A 24,316-nucleotide genomic window follows, 5' to 3' on the forward strand; every position below is an offset into this window, starting at 1 on the left:
AAGTATACAGGGCTTGGCACCAAATCAGGCCGGGTCCGCCAGAGACCCGGCTCATTGAGACCCGGTGCCGGTCTGCGTAGATGGAAACAGACAAGTTTGAGTCTTTTGGGTATACAACCAGGGTAAATCCTCAATGGAAACTCACTATTCATGTGTTTGTATTCTGTTAAAATTGTTTTTTTTTATGTAAGTATTTCCCAGGTACATCATACAGAGGAAACTGCAAGACAGCATGACTGAGTGCAAGGACAAATACTGTGTTTCTCAACAGTATTAAGTGGCTTCCTTTCTGTGTATCCCTTTCTACACTATGTTGAAGAATTGGGCAGGTGAGAACAAATGTATGAGTTCTCAGATCAGTAGACCAGATAAGGAAAGGAGACCAGAGGAGGAAGCAAAGAACTTTGACGAACGAAATACTCAAATAAAATTGCTGGAAAAAAGCGTTCTGTGCCTTTAAGTTTGCGACCTGCCGTAAATGGTTACGATAATGAAGGAAATCAATAACACGTGTAAAAAAATATTTTATGAAGCTAGCGACATGAAGATGGGGATTTTGGTGTCAATTTATCCATGATACCAGTATTTATTCAAACTAATAATATGGTGATCCTTGCAGTTGATACATTTGTCCGAATGTAAATACTTTGAGTAGTTTAAAGGATTGAAAGGAAAGGTAAGGTAACGTTAACAGTTTCAGGACAGTGATGCTGTGTTAGCTAGCTAGAGAGAACATGTTTCTTGATGAAACTGTTATACATTACTAGCTACATTGTTTCATTACACTGTAACAATGGAATTGAATATGATAAGGTAGCTAGCTAGCTGGTAAATGTACCTGTGCTATAGCACTTTAACGCATGGCATACTTACTGTCATACCACCCTGTCTGTAAGGTATTTTTCTGTGATTTCATAGCTACTGTATATTGTTTCTTGTTTTTCCTCGGACCAGAATCATGTTCGTGGCAGTGGAGATGGTTGACACTGTCAGAATCCCCCCATGGAATTTCCAGCGGCAGTTCAATGAAGCCATAGCCGAAGAACTCAACAAGAAATTGGCCAATAAGGTGAGAGGATGCAGTACCAAAGATACTGTAACCTCCTCCCCTATTCATCAGTGGACAGGGGTTCTGTATATTGTCAGCTGAGTTAATCTTTTATTGTTTGCTTTGTTTAGCCTAACACAATTTTGACATTGTAGTCTTGTTAACTTATCTGCTTTATTTATGTTTGGCTGATCTTTACCTGCATCTCTACAGGTGGTTTACCAGGTTGGCCTCTGTATCTGTTTGTATGACATCACAAAACTGGAGGATTCCTACATATTCCCAGGTGATGGAGCTTCCCACACCAAAGGTAAGAAAATTACAATTTGCGACAGATTTTCACGCAACTATTTAAAAATCAGCATAAAAATATGATGCACATTTTCCCACCACAGGTGGGTTTCCATAAAACTGACTTGTTGCAGATAAAACGCCCTTTTGTCCTTACATTTCATTGTGCCGAATAGAAAAATGGAAGTTCAATGTTTCCATTGCATTTTAAACTCGACCGATGGTTTTGTCACAAACTGTTACAATAAATAGCAAACATGCTCAATCTGGTTTTTGCACATGCTCTCTAGACAACAGTTCACTTATAAAGTTGACAGAGTAGGTTATATGATAAGATGTGGATAAGCGTGAGAATTTTTATTTGATAAAGCCAAACGCCGATCATGTCACTAGCAATCCTTGATATTTATTGGACATTTGCAAGCTTACAGTGTACTTAAAAGCCCAATACAGCCACTGTGTATCTTAATATTAAATCATTTCACCAGGCAGGCCAAAACTCCATCCCACCAAAACAGACTGAAATTTCAGGCGCTCTTTTCAAACCTCGCTTACAATAAAAGGGCATTATCATTATTTTCAATTTCATAGTGTTATTCCAACTGTAAATACAGTTGAAGTTGGAAGTTTACATACACTTTAGCCAAATACATTTAAACTCAGTTTTTCACAATTCCTGACATTTAATCTGAGTAAAAAGTCCATGTCTTAGGTCAGTTAGGATCACCACTTTTATTTTAAGAATGTGTAATGTCAGAATAATAGTAGAGAGAATTATTTATTTCAGCTTTTATTTATTTCATCACATTCCCAGTGGGTCAGAAGTTTACATACACTACAGTATTTGGTAGCATTACCTTTAAATTGTTTAACTTGGGTCAAACGTTTCGAGTAGCCTTCCACAAGCTTCCCACAATAAGTTGGGTGAATTTTGGCCCATTCCTCCTGACAGAGCTGGTGTAACTGAGTCAGGTCTGTAGGCCTCTTTGCTCGCACATGCTTTTTCTGTTCTGCCCACAAATTTTCTATAGGATTGAGGTCAGGGCTTTGTGATGGCCACTCTTAATACCTTGACTTTGTTGTCCTTTAGCCATTTTGCCACAACTTTGGAAGTATGCTTGGGGTCATTGTCCATTTGGAAGACCCATTTGCGACCAAGCTTTCACTTCCTGACTGATGTCTTGATGTTGCTTCAATATATCCATATAATTTTCCTTCTTCATGATGCCATTTATTTTGTGAAGTGCACTAGTCCCTCCTGCAGCAAAGCATCCCCACAACGTGATGCTGCCAGGGGTGCAAGCCTCCCCCTTTTTCCTCCAAACATAACGATGCTCATTATGGCAAAACAGTTCGATTTTTGTTTCATCAGACCAGAGGACTTTTCTCCAAAAAGTACGATCTTTGTCCCCATGTGCAGTTACAAACCGTAGTCTGGCTTTTTTATGGCGGTTTTGGAGCAGTGGCTTCTTCCTTGCTGAGCGGCCTTTCAGGTTATGTCGATATAGGACTCGTTTTACTGTGGATATAGATACTTATGTGCCTGTTTCCTCCAGCATCTTCACAAGGTCCTTTTCTGTTGTTCTGGGATTGATTTGCACTTTTTGCTCCAAAGTACATTCATCTCTAGGAGACAGAACGCGTCTCCTTCCTGAGCAGTATGACGGCTGTAGGGTCCCATGGTGTTTATGCTTGCGTACTATTGTTTGTACAGATGAACGTGGCACCTTCAAGCGTTTGGAAATTGCTCCCAAGGATCAACCAGACTTGTGGCTGATTTCTTTAGATTTTCCCATGATGTCAAGCAAAGAGGCACTGAGTTTGAAGGTAGGCCTTGAAATACATCTACAGGCACACCTCCAATTGACTCAAATGTCAATGTCAATTAGCCTATCAGAAGCTTCTAAAGCCATGACATAATTTTCTCTAATTTTCCAACCTGTTTAAAGGCACAGTCAACTTAGTGTATGTGAACTTCTGACCCAATGGAATTGTGATACAGTGAATTATAAGTTAAATAATCTGTCTGTAAACAATTGTTGGAAATATTAATTGTGTCATGCACAATGTAGATATCCTAACCGACTTGCCAAAACTACAGTTTGTTAACATGAAATTTGTTGAGTGGTTGAAAAATTAGTTTTAATTCTCCAACCTAAGTGTATGTAAACTTCTGATTTCAACTGTAATATATAAAACACAGGAAAATCACAGTTTTGACCAACATCATCGTTTATTTAATCTTCCTATAAACTCTTCATGCTTTTCCATAGTATGGTGGTAGTAGGCTGCAACGTAACATATCATTGCGTGACTCCAAGTTAACCTCGACATGATGGTTATTATATCAATAGTTGCGGCATTTCGACCATGATTATTGCATAATCTTTTACAGGCAAGAAATTTGTCCACCCATGTCTAGTGTATTTTGTGTTGACATTTTGCCCTCAAATGTGCTGTTTCCATCAGGCCTGCTGTGAGTATATTTTTTTATGTGTAATTTATCTGCATGAAATGGTTGGATGGAAACCTGCTTAATGTCGCTGATAGGCCTCCATGTTTCATATGAATATTGATTTGCAGGTAACAAGTGAATACATTGTTTTAGGATTGAGCCCACAAATGTATTCACTTGTTACCTGTAAATCCATATTCGTGCAATAATCGTGATCAAAATGCCGCAAAATAATACAAATAAAATAAAAACGGCACTGATCCAATGAACTTGTTTATTTTCGAACGCTCTGCATGTAATTATTACTTTGTGTTATCTAAGGTAGAAAAATTCAGGTTAAGACAAAGTAATAATTCCATGAGGAGCGTTTGAAAATAAACACGTTCATCGGACCAGTGACTTTAAAAATATATATTTCACCTTTTATTTAACTAGGCAAGTCAGTTATGAACAAATTCTTATTTACATTGACTGCCTAGGAATAGTGTGTTAACTGCCTTGTTCAGGGGCAGAACGACAGATCTAGCTAGGTGTCAGAAGCAGCAGGATCACCATCCTTTCTCCCCTGCCTCTGGAATGGTTGCAGTCTGGGAGAATGTTGGACTACCTAGCTAACATTTTTGATCCTGTTCGTTTGATCCTGATCTTATTTCAAATGCTCACACGGATGTTTTCCAATTCAGTCGAACAAATAATGGCTTATTACCAACACGGTATTGTAAACACATTGTGGCCGATGTGTGTGATTGTTTGCAGACTTTTTTTCCCCCAGCTTTGACCGTGCTACTGACTGTAGTGGTGGTGCTTGGCTTGCGCATGCAAATTTAGTTCACACAACATTCTATAATATAATTTTATTTGACACGTCAAATTAATAGCTTAATTGATACGTATCTTTTTTGAAATGCAGAGACCCAAAAGGCGTGTTATATGTTATATATGTTATAGAAGTAGCTCCACCTTACCTTCTGATCGGTTAGGTGGAACTTTCACCGTATTGCACCATATTACTATCAGATCTACACAAGTGCCTGGAGGTCACTGCCTAGGAGTTGTTTCTGGGCAGGGATTTTCTCTTAGGACTGACTGTCCATTTTGATGTGACCTTATCTTTTCCCTACTCTGTTTGTTAGTCCACTTCAGGTATGTTGTGTTCCACCCTTTTTTGGATGAGATTCTTGTTGGAAAGATCCAATACTGCAGTCAAGAAGGAGTACATGGTGAGAGAAACTCATCTCCCCCCCCCCCCCCCCCCCCCACCTTCCAGTTTTCTCCCCGACCCACCTGAATGTTAAGTCCTAATAGCCTATATGACTCAGTGCAACAGCATTGTCCATAACGAATATACCTATGTCTATTCTGGACTAATAGGCCTCATTGTGTGAAAATAAGAACACTTGAACATGCTGTGATTTGCTGATACACTAATTTGGGTCAGATGCTTTTTATACTCTGCCGTCACAGCCCCAGAGGAGTCTGTACACACTGCAGTGGTTTTCCTACCGACCCTGTCTCTCTCCCAATGTATAAAGTGGATCAACAGGGAGAATGTCTCAGTATGAAGTATAACATTGATGTGGCAGTCTGTCTGTATAGATTTGTCCACACTGCCATATTTTGTTTCATAGTCAGCCTAGGATTCTTTGATGACATCGTCATTCCCCCAGAGTCCCTACAGCAGCCTGCAAAATTGTATCCTGCCCAGTGATGTGTGTTTGTGTATTTCTTACCAATGTGTGCATTTGACAATTTGTTTGCTTAAAGCTGAGTTGCAGTAGATGGCTCTGGAATACAATCGTGTAAATGTTAATTAAACTCCTCATGTTGATAGCTATCTGATAGACATTTTAGTTTACCTGTAAAAGCCACTGAAAATAAAGCAATCTAGCAAGCGCTCCTTGACTGCTGCCTCAGCGATGAAGCAGAGCAGGTGTGGGTGTGGGAGTATGAGACGGACGAAGGGGCCCATGACCTCTACATGGACCAAGGTGAGGACATCCGCTTCCGGGTCACAGATGAAGTCTTCTTGGACACGTCGCCCACAGGCCCTTCTGCCGCAGCAACCGACACCTCTGCAGCTCCAGGGGCAGAGGGTGGCCAAAAGAAAGATGCCCCTTACACACTGCTAGTAAGAAGGCGCTCACTGATAGAACAGACTTATTTCACACTACAAAAGATTGAATTACTATTGTTGTGAATTTAATAATTTCAGTATCCATATACAGTATATGTGACTGAGTTAAATGGTACCGGTAAGCTCACTCAAAATGTCCAGTGAGCAAGTATGGAATGTTTGATCAGGAGTATAATTCATTGGGTGAATTCTCCTGATGACCTGGATGGAATTATGTGATCTTTCCTTAACCCGTAGGAAGTCCCACCCAGTTGACTACTTAAACATTTTTAAAGTCCTCAATGGTGCTGCCCATGCTAAAACAAGCTTTGGGGCACTGGAGCTGTCTATCTAACTCTATGGTGATGTTACTGTCGAATTGGTACCTTTTGGGTAGTGCAACTGGTTAGTACTTTGTCAAGTAGGGCGGTCACTTGTGCTTGCGAAGCAAAGGACTAGTCGTTCGAGAAGGCAAAACTGTTAGCAGCATAGTGATGTCCTTCACATAGGTGTACTTTTGGTTTTACATCATACATCCTTATTACAAGTGACTATTTTTTAAGGTATTTTTCAATACTATAAGTCAGTAATAATTAATTCCACCCCTTCCCTCCCTGCCTTTCTTGTGTATCAGGGTACCATTAGCGAGCCAGGCTTGGGCCTCCTGTCTTGGTGGAACAGCTAGCGAAAGGAGAGGCCATTACAGTAGAGAACATGGAGACAGATGTCAAGTATTCATCCCAGCTGCTGGACATACACCTTCTTTTTGGACTCTTCTCAGTCACTCCTTCCAGGTTGTGACTTTAACACTGGAGAAACATGCCTCCTGTGAAGTGTCCACAAGGTTAATAGACACAGAACTGCGGGCTCAAGTAGAGGAGCCAGGATTCCCATAATAGGAATGGCAGACCCAAAGACAAGGGACCAGTAGCAAGGATTTCTAATAGAGCACACAGGCCGGGGACATGGAGAACTGTCTCACTTGCAAAGCTGTAGATCCACTTCCCCCTGTATATTGTAAATACTACCACCATAACTGTTAACGCACCAGCATTTACACTCGGTGCACATGACCGTAAGAAAGACTGACTAAAGGGCCCCAATTGGCCTATTTAGTGTCACCATGTAAGTCTGAGTGTTCACTTGAACAAATAATGGAGTGAGTGTGCCTAAATATACAATTGTGTGTTGTCTTTTTGACCAGTATAGTGTTTCATCAGTGATCATTTTTGTTTGCATGATTTTGGGTTGGGTTATTTAAGCAATAATGCCCAAGGAGATGATGGTATATGGCCAATATACCACGGCTAAGGGCTGATCTCAGGCATGACGCATCGCGGACTATTGGCCATCCCACAAAGCCCTGAGTTTTTTTTTTATTGCTATTATAAACTGGTTACCAAAGTAATTAGAGCAGTAAAAATAAACGTTTTGTCATATCTGTGGTATATGGCTGATATACCACTTCTGTCAGCCAATCAGCATTCAGGGCTCGAACCACCCAGTTTATAATTGTGTACAGGACATGTATCCCAAAAATATCATAAAATAACTGTCCTTGGGAGGGGTTGTGGGTTGTCATGAACCCACAAGCACTACACCTCACTGTAATTTGTGTATTTTTGTGGGTGTGAAGTTGGTCCTCTGAAGCAGTTTTTGATAAAGCATAGAAGCCATATTCTTCCAGGCCAAATGAATGTATCATATTCTGATCTTTATTTTGGTTATTTTTACTTACACCATTACATGAAGGAATACATCAGTATGGTTTACAATACGAACACATACTTGTTTAATGTAATAACTGCTTTGACGCGTATGAGCATAGCAGTCTTGTTATGCCAACAAATTTGTCAGCAAACACACATCACAAACATCACGCCCATTCTCCCGACTACGGTGTAATCTCAGCCAGCGGCAGCTGCGCAGCCTCAACAACACACCGCAGATCAGTGTATTCCGCGCGACTACGCGTATTTACTGTTATTTATTTAATTAATGTTATATAATAGTAACTGACAAGGCACACACCCGTCCTCTACTGACAAACGGACTCTAGCAATGCAGTAAGTACAAATATTCAAGTACGGGTATGCCAGCTATTGTTTGGATTGTAGAAAATCTGTATCGCCTATTCATTAACGTGTGACAGCCTTTTTGACCAAAGTATAGACTAAAGGAAATGTATGATAATAACTGTTGGCTATAGAATACCTTTGACGAGGCTACTCATCCTCTCATCCCTACAGCGTCTCTGTTTGCGCGCGCCGACTTTTCGAATGTCCTGGAAATGAGAAAAAGTCGGATGATTTGCGTGTTTATTACAGAATAATTTGGCAATGCAAACTGGTCATTCACTTAGCCCGAAATGCACGCCTCCGCAACATGACGAATCATACAATGTTATGAATGTCTCACGTAGAGGGATTTTTCTTGTGATATTTAGACACGTTGAGCCGAGTCAATTGACTATTTCAGATATTTAATTCGGATGTAGCCCAGAGAAAGTATCCAGAGATAGACTTCACTGTTGCTCTCTTTTTACATTTTTACTTTATAAAAACGGATTCATATCGTTCTTTAAATAGTCAATTTGCATTCGCGTGAAAGGATCATCTACTTTTCTAATTTGACAATTTTGGCCCTAATGTTTTGGTTTGTCGTCATTATCCAATGCTTTCCCGTATTGCATGCTGACGTCAGAAACACGGCTAGCGTTTTGCCAGCAGCTCTGTTGACGGCGTTCTCAACATTCGAGCTGTCAGAGCTGTCTGTTTTACTGTAACCTTGATGATGCAGGCAGAGCGAAAGAATGTAACAATCTTAAACCATGCAAAGCCATCTTGGCCTTGGAGTGTGTGCTGTGTCCTATCTTATTGCGTGCACATGCCATCAATATGCACCACCATATCTTGGCACACAATGGCTGCTTTATTTAAACATGTTTAATTGAACCTTTATTTAACTGCTTTTGTTGCAGCTATTCCTAAAGCCGTGCTCCTCTTGAGCTTGAAGGACTTGATACACAATGTAAACAACAGTCATATATCTAAGTTGAGCCTGTTATTGTTTGTGGGCAAACTTAGGAATGGTTGGCAGTTGAAATGTATGGCATTTGAAAGTAAAAATGGTCTGTAATGAATTGAAAGGCTGCCAGTGTCATTTTTGGTAAAACATTGCCACTAGGCTAATACTCTTAACCAGGGTAGTCCGACTAAATTGCTCCATAAGTGTCCAGTAATGTAAATCCAAACATCCATCTTAATATGAAGCTGTTATGAATGATGCATAATGTTCTCTGCAGTAGGGATAAACTTCATGAAATCTGTCTTTGTTTCAGTTGTTCCTTCTGGTTCAACTTTCGCTTTTTACTTTTGTTTGTTTTCTTCTCTTTCTTTCTTCATTAAGAAACTTGCTGAAACAAACTGACATGTGTCAATAGCAAGATATATTAAAGCAGAGACGGTGAGCAGACAAACACACAACTGGAGTGTCAGCATCAGGCCAGGAGGTGAAGAACCAGAAGATTGGTAAGAAGAGCGAACTGGCCCGTGCCTCAGCCATGACAGACCCCAGCCTGACGTCCCCCTCAGAGGCCCCTCTGCGCTCCCCCCGGGCTGCACCCCTTTCCCTCTCCTTCCCCTTCTTGAGGGAGGGCAGCCGTGTGTGGGAAAGGGGAGCGCCACCCCAGCCCCGGTCACTGCCCAGCCCACTGCCCACCAAACGCAACCGCACCTATTCAGCGTAAGCAACTAGATATGCTGCTCATGAATGCGTTTCTGTATTAGAATTGGTTTGATAGTGCATGTTTATTATCGTTCACTTATATGACGTTTATATATACATTCCTTAACTTCTTAGAGAATAATGTATTTCCACAAGCAGTAGCAGAAGGGATATGGTGTGTTGATGTAATGTTTTGTTGAGAGTGGACATGATGCTCTCTCCCCTGTCTCTCATCAGCACGGTGCGGGCCACCTCAGGGCCAGCGTTTAAGGGCGTGTGCAAGAGCTTCTGCAGGTCACAAGGTCATGGCTTCATCCGCCCCACCAATGGCGGTGATGACATCTTTGTTCACATCTCTGAGTGAGTGGCCTTCATCACTACAGCAGCCTTCTTTAGCTTGGCAAATTGCTCAAATGAACAGAATGCCCTGTTTTTTAATATTCTGTTCACAGCTTTCTATCTCAGAGCAGCAATGTAACATCAGTGTTCAGTGTCAGATAAAACGTGTCAAGGTTCAGAGCAGGAACTGACTGCATATTCATATTGTGCAGTAAATGAACATCTAAATCATTAATTCAATCTATTTCAGTATCGAGGGCGAGTATGTCCCAGTAGAAGGAGATGAGGTCACATACAAAGTCTCCCGGATCCCACCAAAAAACCTGAAGATCCAGGCCGTGGAGGTGAAGATAGTTCATCTGAACCCAGGGACGAAGCATGAGACCTGGTCTGGCCAGATCATTAGCCAGCTAGACGAGAGCTAGGCTTCAGCGCTGGCCTGTTTATCTACACTTGGCTACAGGGAGGGCTAGGGTGGGAAGTTGAGGGGTCTGGCTAGGGAAGGCAGGGACGGCCAACTGGTGCTGGTGAGTCTGTCTAAATCAGGTGTGCTAGAGCTGGGCTGGAACAAAACCCTAGATACACTGACTGGCTCCTCAGGACACAAGTTGGCCATCCGTGAACTAGGACGTGGTTAGTACAGACTGGATTGATAAGTCATAAAAGCAAGGGAGGAGAATATGTTCAACCTGAATGTACTGGAAGTGGGTGAAGGGATTGAGCGGAGTGGTGGAGGAAATAGAATGAGAAATCCGACACCATTTTGAGGAGAAGCATTACTATTGGTGTGAAATGAAAATGAGGTTGGAGAGAAAATAACTGATGAAGGTTTAGAGGTACAGAATCGGAAACGTCTGATTGAGAGAGCAATCGGGAAGGGAGGGAGAGATGGGCGTAAGACTAAATAAAAAGCTTTGAATAATGATTTATATTTTACTGTGAATGGAAAAGCCACTATTAATATGTTCTCGAGGTACACAACCATCTTTGTATTTTTGCCTTTTATTTATATATATTTATTTGATCATTTTGTTTAGATTTTTTTGTATCTGTTAGTTTTGAGGTTACTGGATTTAAGTTTTGGTTATTGTAGTCAAATGAATGCACTTAAAAACTTGAACTTTTCTGAAATACTGCCGAACCGACTACAACTCCTATTAGGCTTTATCATGTGGCAATTTGTAGTCCTGTTTGCAAATTGTAACTCACCATGATGGTATGAGCAAATTACTGTAAGGTTTTTGAAACTATTTGAAACTTTTCTATTGTCTGAGAGACACTGTAACACACTGTCAATGGAATTGAAATACATTTTAATGTATTTGTTTAAGTTCTGAAATGATCATTTAATTGTTACTGAGCCGTTATTCGTATTTGTTTCATGTCTACCCATTATGTTTAGCATTTCTCCATATTTCTATGTATTTTTCTGTACTTCATTCTTACTGTTTTGGGTTGTTTTATTTCATATTTTAGTTTTAGTTAAAATACTAGGTTTTTCATTGGTCACAGTTCAGAGCATTTTCTGTTAGACAAGCCACTGTGGCTATAGTTTACCCTCATTTCTATGTGAGCCTTGAAAGAGCACTAAAAACATTTTATGATTCACAATTATGGTGGCTGTTATCTTTCTTTAGTATTTATCTTTGGAGATAAGGGTGTACACATAGTATGTGACATTATAATCACATGCCTATGCCTTAGTTATACTTTCCATCTGTTGTACAAAAAAATAACAAGTCACACTTGGCACAATGATATAAAATAATTTATTACAATGAACGTAGTTCAAATTAATACAGTACTCAACAGTCACATGATGATTTCACAATTAGTGTATGTCGATCAAACTGTACAAGTGAGTCCACTGGATCTTTGTCATTCAGGAAGGTCTAATGGCCTTTGGCAGAAGGGTCAAGACATCCAGTTTGATAAGATACAACTAAAGGACGTGTACCTATGAATATACTGGGTAGGTAATGTAAAGGGTGTATGAGCCAGCTGTGAGATCCATTTCTTATAGCGGTGCAGACTGAAGTAGCAGGAATCATTTATATGTAATTGCATAGATGAGGTAAGACTTCTCCCTACAGAGTCTAAACACTCTTAGAAAAAAAGATGCTATCTAGATTCTAATTAGGGTTTTTCGGCTGTTCCCATAGGAGAACCCTTTGAAGAAACCTTTTTGGTTCCAGATTGAACTCTATCCACAAAGGGTTTTACATGGAACCCAAAAGAGTTCTACCTGGAATAAAAAAGGGTTCTACCTGGAACCGAAACGGGTTCTCCTATGGGAACAGCCGAATAACCCTTTTGTGTAGAAAGTCTACACCCTCCTTGGATTTCTTCACATTTTATTGTGTTACAAAGTGGAATTAAAATTGATTTGTCATTTTTTTGTCAACAATTTACACCAAATACTCTGTCAAAGTGGAAGAAAAAATTCTAACATTTGTTTTATATACCTTGATTAGATAAGTATTCACCCCCCTGAGTCAATACATGTTAGAAACACATTTGACAGCGATTAAAGCATCTTGGGTAAGTCTCATAAGATCTTCGCACACCTGTATTATGCAATATTTTCCCATTATTCAAGCTCTGTCAAGGTGTTGGAGATCATGGCTAGGTAGCAATTTTCAAGTCTTGCCATAGATTTTCAAGCAGATTTAAGTCAAAATTGTAACTTGGCCACTCAGGAACATTCACTGTCTCCTTGGTAAGCTACTCCAGTGTATATTCAGCTTTGTGTTGTAGGTTATTGTCCTGCTGAAAGGTGAATTCCTCTCCCGGTGTCTGGTGTAAAGCAGACTGAAGCAGGTTTTCCTATAGGATTTTGCCTGTGCTTAGCTCCATCCCGATTGTTTTCATCCTGAAAAACTCTCCAGTCTTTGCCGATGTCAAGCAGACCCATACCTTGAAGGCAATTACTCAGTGATGTGTTGTGTTGGATTTGCCCCAAACATAAGGCTTTGCATTTAGGCCAAAAAGTATATTCCTTTGCTGTGTTTTTTTGCAGTATTACATTAGTGCCTTGTTGCATGTTTTGGAATATTTTTATTCTGTGTATTTTTATTATTTTTATGACTGTAATTTAGGTCATTATTGTGGATTCACTACAATGTTGTTGATCCATCCTCAGTTTTCTCCCATCACAGCCGTTGGAACTCTGTAGCTGTTTTAAAATCTCCAATGGCCTCATGGTGACGTCCCTAAGCAGGTTCCTTCCTGTCCTGCAGCTCAGTTCAGAAGAATGACTGCATCTTTGATGTGTCTGGGTGGTTTAATGCTTCATCCACAACTTAATTATTAACTTGACCGTGCTTAAAGATATATTCAATGTCTGATATGTTATTGTTACCCATCTACCAATCACTGCCCTTTATTTTTGAAGCTATCGAAAAAGCCCTGGGAGGGCAGAGGAAGAGGTGGTCATAAAAAAATATATAATGTCAATCCCTATTATTTCACACAGAGTACAGAGTGAGTCCATATAAATTATGATGTGATTTGTTTAGCCACATTTGACTTCTGAACTAATTCAGGCTTGCCTAAACAAAGGGCGTGAATACTTAAAGGAATGATTATATTTTAGTTATATATATATATATTTTTACATTTGTAAAACACTTGACAAACAATTACAATTAATCTATTTCAATCCCACTTTGTAACACAACAAAATGTGAAACTAATTCAAGGGGGTGCAGACTTTCTATAGGCACTTAATCTGAAAGTGGACTGGCACAGAGCAAAAAAAACATTTTTCTCTCTTCTGTCTCGCTCCATTTTGTTCAAAGACAACACCAGTCACTTCCTACATTCACAAAGACAACAAATGATCCAAAACCCAGTTTGTCAGATAACTGTATCAATATTAGTGCAAAACACAAGTGGGTATTTACATTATATACTCAAAATGTATATAAATCTTCACATGATATTCACAAGAGGATAGTCTTACAGGAGGGCCTATAAGACATTATGGTTAATTTGATGTTACATACAAATACAGGGACACACTACAAAAACCATTGGGTTGATAGATGTTAAATAATCAGATATTACATTAAAACCTTAGAGAAAAACTTAGTCATGATAAAAAACTGAAAACATTAGTAAACTTCCTCACATTGTTTGAGCTACCATCCCTTTAAAAAAGCAGATCTGTCCACATCTCATAGTACTTTCCATGGGAGTCCAGCCAATGTGAATTACTGATGATCCCTTTATATGTCCAGTGCTAGTTAGAATAATATTATACAACAACAACGCATTGATTACAAATCTGTAGTGGTTTACCTCCCATTTCCACCTCTTCTCCTTCAGGTGCTCTTAGTAACTGCCCTCAACAACAGGGGGAACCCAGGGGAAGCTGACTGTGAGAGTGCCTGCTGCATGATTTATCACGACTCATTGGTGGGAGCTTTGAAGAAAATCTCTCGACAGTGCCTGGCTGTGTCCTCTGGTGAGTATACTGTGAAACCAATGGTCCGTGGGTCGTTGAAGATCTCATAGTCGTTTCCCCCCTGAACAGAGAGGAATGTAGATACGGCGTTAGAATCTGCTTGTTCACAAATAGGTTTGCACCGACTGCCCTTTTCACCATTGTCGACCTCTTTCCTTCTTTTCTCACTCACTCTTTATCTCTCTCTATGTCTCAGTAAAAGAGGTTAAATAAACACACAACCATCACAAAGCTCATGCAACATTCTTTCAGGCAGGGGTCAACTCCACATAGAATGACATCAACAATGATCTCTGAACTTTAACCTTTATCATTCAAGCCACAGCACAATCCTACTCTCATTGCTAGCTTTAGCCTCAGAGCATTCCCCACCACTGACACGTCCACAAGGTCCTCCCCTTCACTTACAGACGACGTCTCGTTGCCAAAGAAGTAGATAGCGTCCAGGCCCTCCCCCTCCAGCACGTCCAGACAGAGCCTCTTGTCCCAGCCTTCAGGGAACACGTCAAAACTGATGAGACCACCTGAATAGAGAGGCACACGAGAAGGAATAATTTCAGTCAATTTCAATTGATACATTACAATTTAACATCATGTTACTGAACAGAATATTAGTCCCTCCCATAAAATAATGATGATTTTAGTGATGATTATTAACACATTACAACCAGCTCTCTCATGCCATGTCAGGGATATTTGTTTTGGTCGGTCAATGCACTGATGAGTGAGGATGCCCAATGTATGTCAAATAGGTGTGATATTTCCCCCATTATAGGAACAGCAGCTTTGAGATATTTTTAAGACTGCAACTTCAACCGGTTAATGTTGCACATTTCTCTGCAACAGACTTGGAGCCCAACACATTCTCCCCTCGAAAAGCATGAAAGGTTATTAAAAGCCCCAATCACTATGCTCAGTTCAGCAGAACAGACTTATTTATGCTCTGTGCATCGACTGTGTGGTGATGGCTTTGATGTACAGTCTGTGTCCAGGGAGGACAGTCTTATTATTGGTGATTATTCACTACTTGGCTGCCTCATGAGGTTACTAACAGTATGTGAGCCATCAGGCTGCCTCATGAGGTTACTAACAGTATGTGAGCTATCAGGCTGCCTCATGAGGTTACTAACAGTATGTGAGCTATCAGGCTGCCCCATGAGGTTACTAACAGTATGTGAGCCATCAGGCTGCCTCATGAGGTTACTAACAGTATGTGAGCCATCAGGCTGCCTCATGAGGTTACTAACAGTATGTGAGCCATCAGGCTGCCTCGTGAGGTTACTAACAGTATGTGAGCCATCAGGCTGCCCCATGAGGTCCCTAACAGTATGTGAGCCATCAGGCTGCGTCATGAGGTTACTAACAGTATGTGAGCCATCAGGCTGCCTCATGAGGTTACTAACAGTATGTGAGCCATCAGGCTGCCTCGTGAGGTTACTAACAGTATGTGAGCCATCAGGCTGCCTCATGAGGTGGACTCCGTTCCACAAACACAGCCTTTCTTTTAAATCGCTCTTTCCTTTTCATTCTACAACCAGAGCAGTTAGTCTTTCAATTCGGCCACATATTCAGGTCAATGAGCGGTGAATGTGCACGAAAAGCCCTCAGAGAAGTAAGTTTAAATTCTGCTTCTCACCCCCCCCCCCCCCCCTTCATATTCTACTTCATTGCCCCCCAGTGTTTAAAGCGGCAACCAGCAGTTGAAGCAATAACAAAGCGCCCTCTTCACCACCATTTCAGTAAAAGGTGTGGCGATGGTACTGGAGACATGTGAGCACTCTCAAATTCAGAGCTATGAATGCAAGGACTGACCATCCATGATATCAAAATTATAACTTTAACCATGTTTTTAGGCTATACAGTATTTGTTTACATTTACTTTGTTTATAAACAATGGAGTAAAACTAGCTTATATGTTGTGTTCTGATGGGGTACGACTGTTCAAGATCATATGGATGTGATTCTTCAATAATCAATGGATACATATCATTCATGTATTAGTCCAAAAGTGGATGTAGCAACTGCTGCTTGACCCGAAGGGAAAGCTCACAAACGCAACAGCTAGGGAGGTTTCAGCCAATCAGAGGGTGTATTGGCCACAAACACCCACATCCTCAGCCCATCCCCCACACAGTTCCTTCCCCACCCCTGGCCATGCACCATAAAGGTGAAAGAAAACATAGCCAGGACAAAGTTGCCTGTATTTGAAGTGACACTGCGATGTCGCCTTTTGAGCTGAGTGACACGGGCAAAAATCTCTGTCGTAAACAGCATTGCATATGTGAAATGTGAACAAACCAAGGCAGGGTAGACGTGCAGATACAGACTGCAATGAGCAAACACATCAATCGTATCCACTAGCCTTCCCATTGGCTTGTTTTATCAGGCTCTGCGGCTGCAGTGTAAACAGCCCTCCAACTGGCTCTGCTGCCAGTGCTATTAGCATCAGCTTCCACATCAGCAACCAGAAGGATTACCAGTTAATATCAGCAATCAGAGGGATTCCCAGGGCAGTCACTCAGTTAGGGTGAAGTAAGGCCGTTAGGATGAAGTAAGGATGAATGTGTGTGTTTGTAACGACTGCTGCTACTGGCCCAAGGCTTTAACAGAGTGTCTTATGAAGACACCAGCCTTATCTCCAGCTGTTTGTGCAGCTGCCTGAATTGTGTACAGTTTCACAGGCCATTAAGGAAGTCCCACACCTAGTTACAGTCAGCAAACACCTAGTCTGAATAACCAGAGAAAAACATCTCTGAACCTCAGAGAGTGGAGCAGGGGAGAGTAATGTTTAATGAAGTTGGGCACAATGTGTCCAGGAGATTGACTACGCATTGCAGATCGTCTTTGTGAACTGGCAGATAGGAAGCAACAGCAAGGAAAAGACAGCAAAGGAGCTAGTACATTTAAGTCATAACAGGGTTCTATCTGAGAGATAAATGAGTCTTCAAATGTAGATATCACACCATGCACAGATGGCATACAAAATAATACTGAAATACAAGACTAGAGGTGCTAATAGTTACACCGATATTCATTCCCAGCTCACATACTGTGCCAGTTGGTCTTACCTCTAGTAAATCGTAGACCCTTCCCAGCAAACTCCTCCTGCAGGGCCGCAACAAACTTCTCCCGGATTTTCTCTCTCTGTGAAGAGGTTAAGGAAAGGGGTCAGGCTTCAGGCCACTAAGGGTTAAGCCTCTCCACATCTCCCATCAGACCACTAAACCCTCCATAACGTGTGGCTGTGAAACATCAATGGGCTGTCTGTTCAGCCATCTTGAAAGCTCAGCATTGTTTTGACTTGTTTACTCTCTTCTCCTTTTAATAGGAGCCAACGTAACAGAATATAAGAGAAAAGCATGCCTGCTTGCACTGTGCAGTGATTTGAGGTTATAAGAGGTTGAAAACATGACTCAATCAATAACGCGTGCTTTGTTTGTTTACTATTTGTTTTAAAAGTTTAGATGTTTAGGCGTTTTCCTTAGAAGATAATGACTGCTGTTTGGATCATGATTTAGGCACTCTTATACTGTGTAATACCTTGTCAATTTCAGAGAATTCGATTCGCTCCTCAAGTGTGCAGCTCCGGCCAATGGGGGAGATGTTCAGCATTCCGTTGCGGAATTCGATAAAGGTGCCCCTGAGGGCAGAATAAGGCATTAATCTGCAAAAAGAGACTTTAGTGTGGCTTTGTTACCAACCATCATACATGTGTAATCTCCCAGCAATTTATTGGGTATTTACCAACGTTTCGGCATCACGGTGCCTCGTGATGCCGAAGTGTTGGTAAATATCCATTAAATTGCTGGGAGATTACACATGGATTGTGCGACTTTCTTTATTATGATAGTTTATAGTTTATTCGCCATTAGTCATCACCTCCACACAAACTATTATTTTGAGTGTGCGCCAGCTCGTTTTTTTTTTACCAACCATCATGCAACAATTCTAGAGATTCTAGTGTTAGATCCAGAATTGCTTTGTTTCTCAAGGAAATAAGTATCTCCACCCAGATACAGATCAATCCTTCTGTCTTAGTCTCTCCTTTAGGAATGCTGACAGAGCCACCATTCCTTTCTCCAATGCCTACAGCTGTGATGGACAGGTTGAAGTGGCTATGGGGCCCCTGAATGACTAGATGCATAGAAAAGGAGCTGAAAGTAGGTCAGAGGGAGGGAGTCTCACCTTTTCTTGGGAAGCTTGATCAGCCCCATGTAGCTGAGACAGAAGTTAATGAGGTCCTGCAGTAGTTCCTCTCCTATCTGGTTCTGGATGGCCTGTAGGACAGAGGACATAGTTCAAATATTTGAACTGTCTTTTCTTATTAACACAGTGCAGTTTTCTTAAAAGACATGATCATAACATTCCCTTCCAGTCTTCTTAGCTGAGAGCAGTTTATAAGAAAAAAGGTTGTGCCTACATGTTGTTTACATGGAATCATGTTTAAATAGCTTGTTAGTGAGCAAAAATTATATTTTATTCCTTCCCTCACCTCAGTCACACCCACCTGTTTGGAAAGGAGCTTCCCGTCTTTGTACTGCACCGTGCCATTCTCAGCAAACACATAGTCAAACTTCTGTATCACTGTAAGAGAAAAAGGGGGCAAAATAGGTAAACGTGTGCTATTGCGAGAACATTCATAGTAAATAGACAACACAAGCTACCAGCACACAGCCTTAAAAAAAACTCCCCCAACTGGAACACAGGCAGGCATGTTGTACCTGGTGCAGCGGGATTATTGGTCATTGCAGATTACCACCTATGTAACACTACCTGGAACAGTCCAGATTCATCTCTGTCCTGTACATTCACTGTACACATATCTCATATGGCTAGAGTATCAAAGTACTGGGCATCTCAATCGGTCTTGCATAATGCAGTCTGGGGATGATCAGGATAGAGAACTGTTGATGCAGAAATGCACTGAAAACAAAGCCTTGAATGCACTAGTAGCACTCCCACTTATATTTACTCTATCGCTCGTCGCTTTACTTTTGTTGCTGCTCTGAGTGATAACGGTCAGTTGTCAGTGTGTTGGTGGCCAGTCTCCACTGCTGTGTGTAAACTCCACCACAGGGCCAGTGTGTCAAGGTAACGCAGGTACATGAGCAAACATGTAACTCCACCTGGGTCCATGTGCGACCCGGAGCGGAGACATCAGTGATGATGTAGCTGCTTTCGTCTATGTCTGTTATTTATGGACTGATGTCAAATGAGAGTGGGCTGCCAATGTGAAAGACCCCTCTCTGGTGAATTTCCTTTCAATAATTTCACGACCATGAAAGCGACAGCCTTTTTGGGGTTTGCAAAGCCCTGTGAGAGAAAGGCAATGATATGGGTTTGAGGGTGAATATGTGAGACTGAAATGAGACCAAAGTGAGAATGAGGAGTGCTCACCTTCATCTCCCTCCCCCAGCTGTTCTGCGATCTTTGAGTAGTCTGATCCACCCACTATGCCGATCTTCACTTTCGTGCGCAGAGACTGGAAAAACTCATCCAGCTTAGGGTCAATTTTCTGCAGGGTGTAAGCACACACGCATGACGCGTAAACACACGATGAGTGCACACAGACAGACACACACACGGTCTGTACCTGTTTGTGTTGTCTATCATTGAAAACACCGTTTTAGGGACTCATAACATAAACTGTGACAAGACAGGCATTTACAGTCCTGAAAACTGCTTTTGTTGTCTGAACACAAAGCAGGAGAATGCTTTTGTTAAGACAGAGTCAGGTTGGCATCTGTCTCTGAAGGAGGAGCAACTTTGATAGTGGTCTATTGATCCTCTGCAGACATAATCCTATTAAACCAGCTTTCCATCTTGCCAGAGAGACTTGGGCAGATGGATCAGGCAGGGACCGCTTCATGCTCACATGAGGAAACTGCATTACATAATATAAGGGCAGTGGGTTCATTCTGCACACGTATGTCTCTGTGACCGACCAGCGGCTGCTGAACTGGGCACTCACTGCCTACACAACGGTCATTGAATGTTTCTGTACATCACCGGTCCAGACACTGAGACAAGAATGCAGATAGCCTACAATATGATCGTTTTTTTCTTCTATGTTACAACAAAGACATCATCTTGTGACGATGGGCAGAGATACGAGGGATAATCTAAATGTTTATCCTCCTGTTTGATTGAATTATTTGAAGACACGGAGAACTGCCTGTGTTCACAAGACAATTGCAAAGACATGCATTGATGCAGCATTGTGTAACAGAAAGTTAACCATTTATCTTCATATGAATGAGTATTTGTTGTTGTTAAACTACTGAAATCACGATGAAAAACACTAGAGAGCCGTTTCCCTGATTATTCATTGATTATCTTGCATTTCAAATCTGGGGGTCAAAAGAGGCTGAAGACATAACTAATAGGCTACCCCCATTATGAATGTCAACATCCTTGATCAAAGTAGTCTGTTTTTAGGGTAGGAACTCAATGTGACTCCTCTTCCCATGTACCCACTTTAAGTTGTTTACGATCAGTTTATCTGTCCGTTAAAGTTCCAATGCAGCTGTTGTTATCTCAAAATCAAATCATTTCTGGGTAACAATGAAGTACCTTAATTGTCAAAAAGAAATAAAAATAGCTTCAGAGCAAAGAGCAATTTCTCAAGCAAGAATTTTGCTAGGACTGTTTGAGAGTGGTCTGAGTGGGAAGGGCAAAACAAAACAATGAGCTGTTATTGGCAGAGAGGTTTGGAACTCTCTTTCTCATTGGTCTATTAACTAATGATATCACCAGGCATTACAAAACTCCATCCCACCAAAACAGTCTGAAATTCAACAGCTGTCTTTTCAAACAGCTCTTACACTAAAAGGGCATTATTATAATTTTCACAATTTCACCGTATCCAACCTAATAGTGTGGCAATATATATAAAACACTGGGCATTTAAGGATTGGTGCGAACAGTTGCAAGGTAATTGTTACTTCACATGGACGGACATGAAACTTTCAGGAAACAGCAGTTATAGGCTATTTTGAATGGGCGTAAGCAGTGTCCCAGTGTACCGGTGGTCTAGGGTTAACCACCACCAGGATGCTATATGAAATTTGACTTCATAAGTGTTGTGCAAGTAGGCAACAGTCGCCTACAGTCGTGTTCTCGTACGGACGGAGGACATAACGTCCATCCAAATGAATGATGTCTCTGCTCCATGGGGCGCGCGCTACTTTTAGTGAAATACAAGCTTCAGATGCAAACGAAGACATTTCAGTTTCATTCAAAAGAGTTGACGGACGACAGCATTTGTAGGCTACAACCACGGGATTAAATAATATATGAAAACAAGAATTTGGAAGGACAGAAAATGATGGTGTTTGCCAACATTATCAGGAAGTACATCGACAGAAAATAGTAAATCATTAAATAACGTGCAGGAACATTCCAGACCTTGCTGCAGATAAGACATTGACATTATTGCAACAGTTTTGTGCTATCATGATGGCATGGGAATTGGCAAAGCGCCCTATAATTCCTTGAAAAATAGAAAGGTTTGACAAGTTGGACAGCAACGTTAGAAGAAAGAAAATTACAAACAAAACATAATTAATACAACGGGATAATAAAACATGTTATTTAGCCTACCTCTCTCGGTGGGGTAAGAGTGCCGTCCACGTCAAATAAACACAGAATAGTCCTTTTTGAAGGACCTTTTGATTCATCCATTTCTTATTTTGCAATGATAGTGTTACTAATGTGTAAGTGAAGATAGTGTTACTATTGTGTAAGTAATGATAATGTTATTAATGTGTAATAAATATTCTGGGAAAGAGTGACAATTTTCTGGTCTCGCCTCTAATGCAAAACAAAGACTACTGTATAGGCTACAATACGGTACACTGTAAAATGTATTGCCTACCACTAGTTGGATGAATAATGTATGCCACGCGGTCTAGTAGATAACGACAAACCATATCCAATAGTTGTTGAACTGTAGTTATCCTCAGACTGAAGAATAGTTCGGCCACCGTTCCCGATCGAATTCAGAGAACCATCACAGGCAGCTCGACAAGTCTCAGGTTTATTTTGCAACAATGTCTCGACTCTCGTATGCTACTTGCAAACAGCCAATCGCAGATTTTATGTTGGATGACGCGAAGTGGGTGTTGGTAAGATATATAAACCTTAGAAGTCCTTTGCCCCCTCCCATGTCAAATCAAGACTGATTAAAACCCATCTCAACAGTCATTTGACCGTTCACCTAGAGGGGAGGACAGTGCTCAGACTGTGCCTAGATCTGTACAATGTAGGCTATCACATAATACACTCACAGCCCAAGCAATAGAATAATTCCTTACTGCATGTAAGGCCAGCCAGGGCATTAATCAGGCCAGACAGGGCAGTGAGAAATGTATGATGAATAACGTTTAGTTGATAGCTCCATCAAGTGTTGCTTTAGTTACCTGTATAAAATGGTGATAGATCCAACTTCCAAGATATACACTCACACTTGGCTCTGTCTGGATAGAGTTACCAGGACGTTTGAGTGATCGCTTTTTATTATTATCAGTAAATTAGTTGTCCACTAGAGGGCAGGCTAAAACAATATGCATGCTTGTGCCCTATGGAAGCCAAATGGCATAGTGCAGAACAGCTATATTCCGAAGGAGGTTCTGAGGGTTGTTAGATGGATTTGTCTGTTAAGGGTATCTGCAATCCTAACGTGTCTTGTGGGTGGTGAGAAACTCAAATAAAGATGAAAGGTCTATTAGCGTCAAAAGAAAAATCATGTTTACATAAAGACATGATTATAGTCCTGGTCCCTATTGGCACAGATTTGTTCTGCATCACTCCTTAATAAACAGTTCATATTTTGAAATTCTAATTGATATCGTGAATGGACATGAAAACTACGCATTTCAAATAGATTTCAAAAATATTTCTTATTGTTGCATTGTTGAAAAGTAAGCATTTAGTTGGACCATGTGTATCCTGTACATACGACTAATACAACTTGAAACTAAATGAATTAAAACTCCTGTTGTGTGTCTTTTATCCTGCTACCAGTTATCTACCAGTTATCTTGGTATACTCTTGCTCTATATTTAGCTGATACGCACAATGCACCTTCATCTAGGAATAGATATCAGAGGAGCACATTTTATAGAATTCGATGGTTTTGTATAACCTCATTCACCACTTTCAGGAGAATGGCTACATAGTCATGAACACAATAAGAGTAACAGGTTTTTTATTAATAGGCCCATCACTAGACTATGCCAAGGAGACACTAGGTATAAGGGCCATCTGATCAATTCACAAAGGGTTGTCCATTGAGCAACATTTAAGACTAGGTTAGGTAGACTTTGAACTTCTGTTGTTTTTTATTGTCAGTAAGATTGTTGTAATGTGAATAATGGGTAATAAACTGAGGGCAGAAATTGAGATCATACAAAGCTGAATTGCAGCAGGTGATGAATGGCTTTGATTAGCCACCATTAATGACCAATATACACTTCCGTTCAAAAGTTTGGGGTCACTTAGAAATGTCCTTGTTTTTGGTCAAGAAATGCCATTTTTTTGTCCATTAAAATAACAACCATTTGATCAGACATACAGTGTAGACACGGTTAATTTTGTAAATGACTATTGTAGATGGACGTCTCACAAGTCCTCAACTGGCAGCTTCATGAAATAGTACCCGCAAAACACCAGTCTCAACATCAACAGTGAAGAGGCGACTCCGGGATGCTGGCCTTCTAGGCCGAGTTGCAATGAAAAAGCCATATCTCAGACTGGCCAATAAAAATAAAAGATTAAGATGGGAAAAGAACACCGACACTGGACAGAGGAACTCTGCCTAGAAGGCCAGCATCCCAGGGTCGCCTCTTCACTGTTGACGTTGAGACTGGTGTTTTG

General features: G+C 40.9%; 3 protein-coding genes across 5 annotated transcripts; 2 read left to right on the forward strand and 1 right to left on the reverse strand.

The window, feature by feature from the left end:
* Positions 1 to 478: 478 nt before the first annotated feature.
* On the forward strand, positions 479 to 7,604 carry LOC115104274 (DNA-directed RNA polymerase III subunit RPC8-like). Of its 2 annotated transcripts, XM_029625636.2 has the most exons (7): positions 479 to 676; positions 955 to 1,069; positions 1,262 to 1,358; positions 4,928 to 5,014; positions 5,423 to 5,486; positions 5,709 to 5,922; positions 6,542 to 7,604. In XM_029625636.2, the coding sequence occupies exons 2-7, from the start codon at positions 959 to 961 to the stop codon at positions 6,590 to 6,592; spliced, it is 624 nt and encodes a 207-aa protein (XP_029481496.1). In that variant the 5' UTR covers positions 479 to 676; positions 955 to 958; the 3' UTR covers positions 6,593 to 7,604. The 2 variants fall into 2 exon arrangements, with proteins under 2 accessions (XP_029481496.1, XP_029481497.1); XM_029625637.1 differs by lacking the exon at positions 4,928 to 5,014.
* Positions 7,605 to 7,693: 89 nt separating this feature from the next.
* LOC135563615 (cold shock domain-containing protein C2-like) lies at positions 7,694 to 12,947 on the forward strand. Its single transcript, XM_065006537.1, has 4 exons — positions 7,694 to 7,973; positions 9,316 to 9,651; positions 9,871 to 9,993; positions 10,223 to 12,947. Exons 2-4 carry the CDS (start codon positions 9,470 to 9,472, stop codon positions 10,395 to 10,397), a joined length of 480 nt encoding a protein of 159 aa, XP_064862609.1. The 5' UTR covers positions 7,694 to 7,973; positions 9,316 to 9,469; the 3' UTR covers positions 10,398 to 12,947.
* Positions 11,723 to 22,536, reverse strand: LOC115110420 (phosphomannomutase 1). Of its 2 annotated transcripts, none has more exons than XM_029636059.2 (8): positions 22,043 to 22,536; positions 19,838 to 19,955; positions 18,933 to 19,024; positions 18,626 to 18,717; positions 17,981 to 18,080; positions 17,509 to 17,584; positions 14,849 to 14,964; positions 11,723 to 14,501 (listed from the first exon to the last, which is right to left on the reverse strand). In XM_029636059.2, exons 1-8 carry the CDS (start codon positions 22,121 to 22,123, stop codon positions 14,379 to 14,381), a joined length of 798 nt encoding a protein of 265 aa, XP_029491919.1. In that variant the 5' UTR covers positions 22,124 to 22,536; the 3' UTR covers positions 11,723 to 14,378. The 2 variants fall into 2 exon arrangements, with proteins under 2 accessions (XP_029491919.1, XP_029491920.1); XM_029636060.2 differs by having other exon boundaries at positions 18,948 to 19,024; positions 22,043 to 22,532.
* Positions 22,537 to 24,316: the final 1,780 nt, after the last annotated feature.

This window comes from Oncorhynchus nerka, linkage group LG21 (genome assembly GCF_034236695.1).
Source record: "Oncorhynchus nerka isolate Pitt River linkage group LG21, Oner_Uvic_2.0, whole genome shotgun sequence".
Taxonomy (NCBI): Eukaryota; Metazoa; Chordata; class Actinopteri; order Salmoniformes; family Salmonidae; genus Oncorhynchus; species Oncorhynchus nerka.

Excerpts from the sequence above, each read along its gene's own strand:
- LOC115104274 (XM_029625636.2), top strand. The coding sequence starts at position 959 with ATGTTCGTGGCAGTGGAGATGGTTGACACTGTCAGAATCCCCCCATGG. Across the intron at positions 1,359-4,927 it reads TGGAGCTTCCCACACCAAAG|TCCACTTCAGGTATGTTGTG; the intron begins GTAAGAAAATTA and ends TCTGTTTGTTAG. Across the intron at positions 5,923-6,541 it reads ATGCCCCTTACACACTGCTA|GGTACCATTAGCGAGCCAGG; the intron begins GTAAGAAGGCGC and ends CTTGTGTATCAG.
- LOC135563615 (XM_065006537.1), top strand. The coding sequence starts at position 9,470 with ATGACAGACCCCAGCCTGACGTCCCCCTCAGAGGCCCCTCTGCGCTCC. Across the intron at positions 9,652-9,870 it reads CGCAACCGCACCTATTCAGC|CACGGTGCGGGCCACCTCAG; the intron begins GTAAGCAACTAG and ends GTCTCTCATCAG. Across the intron at positions 9,994-10,222 it reads ATCTTTGTTCACATCTCTGA|TATCGAGGGCGAGTATGTCC; the intron begins GTGAGTGGCCTT and ends AATCTATTTCAG.
- LOC115110420 (XM_029636059.2), bottom strand. The coding sequence starts at position 22,123 with ATGGATGAATCAAAAGGTCCTTCAAAAAGGACTATTCTGTGTTTATTT. Across the intron at positions 19,025-19,837 it reads GCTGGGGGAGGGAGATGAAG|TGATACAGAAGTTTGACTAT; the intron begins GTGAGCACTCCT and ends TTTCTCTTACAG. Across the intron at positions 18,718-18,932 it reads AACAGGTGGGTGTGACTGAG|GCCATCCAGAACCAGATAGG; the intron begins GTGAGGGAAGGA and ends TCTGTCCTACAG.